The sequence below is a fragment of the Gymnoscopelus microlampas genome, assembly GCF_963454915.1.
Source record: "Gymnoscopelus microlampas genome assembly, chromosome: 11".
Lineage (NCBI taxonomy): Eukaryota > Metazoa > Chordata > Actinopteri > Myctophiformes > Myctophidae > Gymnoscopelus > Gymnoscopelus microlampas.
In genome coordinates, this window is record NC_139948.1 from 2,698,973 (window position 1) to 2,706,267 (window position 7,295).

At 43.6% G+C, this 7,295-nt stretch overlaps 1 protein-coding gene across 1 annotated transcript; it reads left to right on the plus strand.

The window, feature by feature from the left end:
- Positions 1 to 1,532: 1,532 nt before the first annotated feature.
- On the plus strand, positions 1,533 to 2,837 carry LOC311055795 (extracellular calcium-sensing receptor-like; the record flags this gene model as incomplete). The annotated part of the gene is made up of 3 exons (XM_084072064.1): positions 1,533 to 1,631; positions 1,714 to 1,837; positions 1,924 to 2,837. The coding sequence occupies 3 exons, from the start codon at positions 1,533 to 1,535 to the stop codon at positions 2,835 to 2,837; spliced, it is 1,137 nt and encodes a 378-aa protein (XP_083928190.1).
- Between the last annotated feature and the right edge of the window lie 4,458 nt (positions 2,838 to 7,295).

The window sequence follows — 7,295 nt, forward strand, 5'->3', positions numbered from 1 at the left end:
AGTGACAAGGGTGAACTCTTGGCCCCAGAAATGGTGAACGGCCCATTTCACCGCAAGGCCCTCCTTTCTCCACCGTTGCGTAAGTCTTCTGGTGCTTCAGTAGTTTTCTACTTATGAACGTCATGGGGTGTTCGTCCTCATCGATACCTTGGGACAGGACGGCTCCCAGACCCGTCCCTGAGGCATCCATGTGGAGAATAAAGGGCTCCTTAAAGGTTCTATGACATTAATTTTCCCTTTTTTTATTTTGTATGTTTTTTGGGGGGTTTTATGACCTCAATTGGACCCAAAAGACCTGAACTTTGAACATTCAGCAGATTTTCTGTGGTCTGGGGTTTTCTGAATAATTAGGCTGAAAAGTAATCTGTGATTGGCCCCTGGACTTTGATGTCACAGTCCATTAATCCCACCCTCCCTCTTCTCCGCCCCTCCCCTATCCATTCCTTTGGGGGGGACAGTCAAAATTCCTTTTGATTGACAGTCAAAATCCCTCAACAGCGACACCCGCAGGCAAAGATTTATTTTTTCATTGCAGAACCTTAGTGAGCCGTCGGCAGGCGCGGTGCTAGGTCTCTACTAGGGTGGGGGCTTAGCCCCCCAGGCAACGGACAAATGCATGTGTCCCCCGCGTGCACGCAGGCGCTTCGCGGGGCAACGGACAAATGCGCGCTTCGCGGGGCAACGGAAATTTTCCAGTTTCTGGTCGGATTTGGGTACTTTTTTTCAATTTTTTTGTTACTTTATTTCGGTTTTAGGGTTAGGGGTAGGGTTAGGTTAGGGTTATAAATATATAATTTAAAGAATTTGTGGCTTTGGATAAAACATTGGTGGCTATAGCCACCGAAGCCCCCGCGTAACGCCGCCCCTGGCCGTCGGGTTTCAGCACAATCACAATTGGACTGGACCAGGGGCTGTAGGACCCCTCGATGACCCCTAGTTGCAGCATCTTCTTGACCTCCTCTCTGGTGGCTTCCCTTCGGGCCTCTGGGAAGCGGTAGGGGCAATGTCACATCATCTTTCCTGGCGTGGTTTGGATATCATGCTGGATAACCAACGCTCCTGAGTAGCCGTACGTTCAAACAGCTCTTGGTAGGCTTCGATGTCGTCTTCAGGGCTTAAGTTACTGGAAGGCAGAGGATCCTCATCTATTTTCTTAAGCAATTCCTGCACAGCATGTTTTTTTGTCTTTTTAACAAAGCCGTGTTGGAGCGAGACTTTACAGGACATAGTTAAGACATAAACAGTCCTTGTCAGTGTCACTATTGTATATTGTGTACACAGTAGGTTTCAATACTTTTTTAAAAGTGTCTTTAAATTTAAATCATTTGTAAATGATTAGTGTTGTGAATCATTGGTGTGTACTGGGCTTAACTCTTCCAAATGTTGTTCATCACTATATCTAGCTTGTGTATTACCTGGAAAACATCAACTTCACCACATCATTTGGTGATCAAGTATTATTTGATGAGAACAGTGGTGCCTTACCAATCTGTGATATCATGACCTGGTTGTGGCTCCCTGATGGAAGCACAATGGCTCAGAATGTAGGCGTGTACAAGAAGTCAGCCTCTGCAGGTGAAGAACTCATCCTTGATGAAGGCAGAATCTTCTGGAACTTTGAAACAAAAAAGGTCACTTTGGTTTTGTAAAATAAGGAACATTGAGCTCACGATGTGAATGTAATGAATTAATCATTGTTACTTACCTCTGTAGCCTCCTCGGTCAGTGTGCAGTGACAGCTGTTCCCCTGGAACCCGTGTGGCCAGAAGGAAAGGAGAACCTGTCTGCTGCTTTGACTGCATTGCTTGTTCTGAGGGAGAGATCAGCAATGAGACTGGTAGACTTACATTCTGCATGTACAGTAGGTTATCTTTAGGCTGATACTGTACTTGTCTGTCCCATTAATCTTACCCTCTTTGTTAGACTCTACAGAGTGCACCATTTGTCCAGAAGACTTCTGGTCCAGTCCCCAGCGTGACCACTGTGTCCCTAAGAGCATGGAATTCCTCTCCTACCATGAGGCTCTGGGCATCTCCTTGACAGCCATCTCATTGCTAGGCACACTTATCTGTGCCATTGTCCTGGGAATCTTCGTCTATCATCGAAGCACGCCCATGGTACGCGCCAACAACTCAGAACTCAGCTTCCAACTGTTGCTGTCACTCAAACTGTGTTTCATGTGCTCACTTCTGTTCATTGGCCGTCCCAGGCTCTGGACTTGTCAGCTGAGGCATGCAGTGTTTGGGATCAGCTTTGTGCTGTGTGTCTCCTGTATCCTGGTAAAGACTATGGTGGTGTTGGCTGTGTTCAGTGCCTCCAAGCCTGGGGGTGCAGACATTATGAAGTTTTTTGGCGCCATGCAGCAGAGAGGAACGGTTCTGGCTCTTACTTCTATCCAAGCAATAATTTGCACAGCCTGGCTTGTGTCTGCCTCACCAACTCCTCATAAAAACACACAATACCACAGTGATAAGATAGTCTATGAGTGTGAAGTCGGATCAACAGTTGGTTTTGCAGTGTTACTTGGTTATATTGGTTTACTGGCACTCCTCAGCTTTGTCCTAGCATTCATGGCAAGGAATCTTCCAGACAACTTCAATGAAGCCAAGTTAATCACTTTCAGCATGTTGATCTTCTGTGCCGTGTGGATAGCCTTCATCCCTGCATATATCAGCTCTCCAGGCAAATATGCAGATGTAGTGGAGGTATTTGCTATTTTAGCATCTAGTTTTGGCATATTGATGGCGCTGTTTGGACCAAAGTGTTATATAATACTTTTGAAACCTGAAAGAAACACCAAGAAATCCATCATGGATCGCGGTGCCACCAAGACGTAGAAGCATTAATATGTTTAGAATCTATTTGAAGTGTTTACATGTTAGTAATAGATTCCGATTTCTTCCAGCCTAAGCTAATCCAGTCAGAGCTACAAACATTAATTATAAAGAAAGTTGGTGAACAGTTGATTACCCTCACACTCTGGGGTCTTATCTATTTTGGTTTGCCTGGTATTCTTGTGTTAAAAAGCTTGTGAAAAATCACTCCTGTAATGAATAAATCAAGTTGCATCATTTTCTTCAGGAGAACTTGGCCCATCACAAAGCATGTACGTGTGCCATTCCTGACAGCAGTTCCTACCTAGAAAGAGACAGAGGGCCACACCACACTTTGAAACACTTAAAGGGTAGAATGCTTGCTACCCATTCTGCATCACACGAGTCCCATCGGCACGATCATACATGTATGTGGGCATAGCGGTCGGATATGTGGCTCTGTACAACCCGGATCTCCATATATTACCTGTTTCAGATCATTTCCCCACAGCTCCATTTGATTGGCTCAGCAGAAGATTTGAACCTGAAACACTGCCACCTCACATGCGTTTTTCTGGTTCACATCTGCTGTCGAGCCCATAGACATAAAGCTAGACGCCTCCTTCGGCTCTGAAGCGTTCGTATCTCGGGCGCACTTCCTTGTTCCGCAGGGCTAGCCTATCACTTTCTTCCGTTCAGCCATAGAGGTATGGCTTCAGCAGGGCAAGCTGGAAACTTCCGTGTGCGTCACAGAATGGGGCGTTCGGTAGGCCAATCAGAGGCAGTTGGGGCGGGTCTTTTCTTAAGAGGCAGCCGCGCAGCAACTAGTCAGTTAGACGCACTGTGATTGACCAGTAGTCAACGCGATGTGATTGGTCAGTAGTCAAACAGCCCTGCGGAAGAGCCTTGTATTGATATACCAGTCGCTCCAATGAACTGCAGAGGCCAATGAGGTATCTAGGTTTCTATATCTATGGTCGAGCCATTGAAACAAAGCCATGGGAAATTGAACTGGAACAGGAAACAGGTATGCCGCCTTCTGAAAACTCTGGACTACAATTATGCACAAAGCCTATTCTGGGGGCGAACATTCGTTAAACATAGCCCATGTCCAAGCTCACAATGAGCGTTGTAACCCATCAGTGTTGTGAGCTTGTAAATCGGCAGTGAAAACGGGCAGGCCTAGTATAGAACCCAAGAGCCACCCACGGTTCTCAAATCTCAAATTGACTTAAAGCAGCACTATGTAACCTTCCTCTTCTACCGCGGATTTGAACCCGGTTTCCTGGCGGCCTGCTTGCTCAGGGGATAAATTGAATCTTGACCATCAGGTAAAAATTCTTGTCATATCCTGTGTCTAGGTGAGACATGACCTTTGACATGATCTAAATGTCTCAATAGAAGAGGAGGGAGACAAATTAAAACCACCCCAATTGTATGCGTTATATTGCATTAACATACTAACATTGGACAAAATTACATTTTATTCATTAAAAAAAGTTACATAGCGAGGCTCTAAGTTTATCGAGCATTAGGCGTGTGTGTGTGTGTGTGTGTGTGTGTGTGTGTGTGTGTGTGCAAGGGCGCCGATAACGTGGGTGCCCGGGGGCACAAGCACCCATTGTGGGTGAGGAGCACCCACTGGGTGCTGGTCAAAAAAAAAAAAAAAAGGGGAAAAAAAGTATTAAAAAAAAAAAAAAATTCAAAATCAGATCGCCTGGTGCACTGAACAACCGAATTAACCGAAATAAAGTTACAAAACCCCCCCAAAAAAGTCAATTATCCGACCAAAACCCGCACATTTTTTCAAGCGCGTGCGCGAACGGGGCGCACGCGCGTGCATGTGAGCCTTGTTGGGCACCCGCTAGAGCTTATAAATATCGGCGCCCCTGTGTGTGTGTGTGTGTGTGTGTGTGTGTGTGTGTGTGTGTGTGTGTGTGTGTGTGTGTGTGTGTGTGTGTGTGTGTGTGTGTGTGTGTCAAAGGACAGCCTTAAAGGAGTAGTTCACCCAAAAAAAAACTTATTCTCTATCAATTACACACCTCATGAATCCTTGAATTCATGGAGATCTTTTTGTTTTTGACACATTCTCGTCTCCGCGAGTCTCTGCCGGTCATCAAATTATTGGCTTAGGAATGCGACAAAAACAAAGAAATCTCCATGAATTCAAAGCTTCATGGGGTGTGTAATTACTCCTTTAATGTGGACACACTGTGACTGCAAAGCTGCAGTAGCAACACTGTATCGCTTCGGACCTGATGCTATAAAAGAGGGAGTGGAGGGTATCCCGAGGGAACAAGTTATGGGCCTTTTCTTTGAGAAGGAAACTCTTCTCAAATTTCTCCAGTCTTCTGAACAAAAAAAGTTTTTCAAAGAAGTATCCTACTGCTTAATTCCCAAATGGTGTGGTGGACTGCAGACTTGCAAAGAAAATAAATCCAAGTCTTTGATGAAAAAGTATTTTAAGGATTTATTCTGAGCAAGGCAACAATTATGACAATCGTGCACGATGCGGTGCGGGTCACATGCGCGCGAGTTTTATTAATAATTAATTAAACGACTATAAAACAACAGTAACAACAACACACTCTACCAGCCTCCAGTGGTGGAAAATAGCAGATCTACAAGCTCACAATGCCTTGCGCTTGTAGATCTTCTATTTTCACATGGTTACTGTATATTTTATAATAATCGAAATCTACAAAGTAACTTGTAACTAAAGTTTTCAAATAATTGTAGAGTAAAAGTAAAATATTTGCCTCTGAGATATAGTGGAGTTACTGGAGTAGAAGTAAAAGTATTAGAAATTGGAAATACTCGAGAATCAAGTGCAAATACCTCAACATTGTACTTAAGTACAGTTCTTGAGTACATGTACTTAAAGACGTATGCCAAAATCCATTTGAAAAAAAAAAAGCTTTTCACTGTTCTCAGGTCAAATATTGATATGCGATTAAAATGTGATTAATTGCAATTAATTCATTACAAAGCCTCTAATTAATTAGATTTTTTTTTTAATAAGAGTCCCAGCCCTGTTATTTATATAGCACACTTAACATGACCCAGTCAACCAAAGTGCTGTACAGGACAGGTAATAACATAAACGAAAAACAAAAAGCAAACAATGCAATGTAAGCAGACAATAACATACAACGAAAAGGCACAAACAAACAAGCATTATCAAAAGGAAAGACAGGGCTACATCAGCTACATCACTGAAGGCCATGGAGAAGAAATACGTCTTTAATAAGGATTTGAAATTAGCTATCGACTGGGCGGCTTTGATGTGCATGGGCAGGTTATAGGCTCTATGCACAGCAGCCATATTATCACTTCCTTCACAGGTGTTACCAATGGTACTAATGAAGGCTCTGTTCGATTTAGTGTAGCAGTGGTTTCCACGACCCCCATAACTCTGAGAGTGTACAAATGGAACCAGTTCCATTTGTACACTCTCAGAGTTACACACCTGTAAGGGGCCATTTGGAAGCCCATGACCCCAACTGTAGACCCACTGGTGTAACAGAGTGTTTCCAGTGAGCCAACATGCACAATATCAGCACCCTGACCTGACTCTGTTTGACCAGAATGGAACAGAGCCTTCATCAGTATCATTGGTAACACCTGTGAATGTCTTCATAATATGGCTGCTGTGAATAGAGCCTATTCCAGAGCCCGGGGGCAGCCACCACCAAGGCCCGGTCACCCCTGTTTTTTTTTGTGGGTGCTGGCGTGCACCTCCAGCAGCAGCAGCTGGTCGGCCGACCTCAAGGCTCTTGGTGGGGAACTTCTTTAGTTTTTCCATGCTTTATTTTTCAGAAAGATCAGATTAGAAAGACAGGGCATCCAGGGGAGAGAGCAGAGACATGGGAGACATGACAGGAGTGAGATTGTAAATTGGGTCCACTCAAGAGCATAATATAATGCTCTGTGTGCACTACCCGCATGAGCCACCAGGGACCACTATGTCCACTCAGTACACTGATAATTCAAGCAGACCTTTGCTGTGGTCTTTAAAGTTGTGCCATGACCAGTGGTGTAAAGTAACTAAGTACATTTACTCAAGTACTGCACTTAAGTACAATTTTGAGGTACTTTTACTTTACCGGAGTATTTCCAATTGTCTATACTTTTACTTCTACTCCACGACATCTCAGAGGCAAAAATTAAGTAGGCTAGTATTTGAAAACTTTAGTTACTAGTTACTTTGCAGATATAAATGATTACATTATAAAACATATATTGACCACTTTAGCCCTATTTTATGCCTAGGCTATTTGAAAATAGCAGATCTACAAGTTGTGAGCTTGTAGATCTGCTATTTTCAAACATTTTAGAACTTTTACTTTTGTTACTTTAACACATTGACTGCCAGAGTTTTATAATTGATGTTGTAGTGTGGCCAATCTTCCGACAAAGAAACGGCAAGGATTTATTCCACTATAATCGCATAATTATAGTGTTTACACATGTTACTGTTAA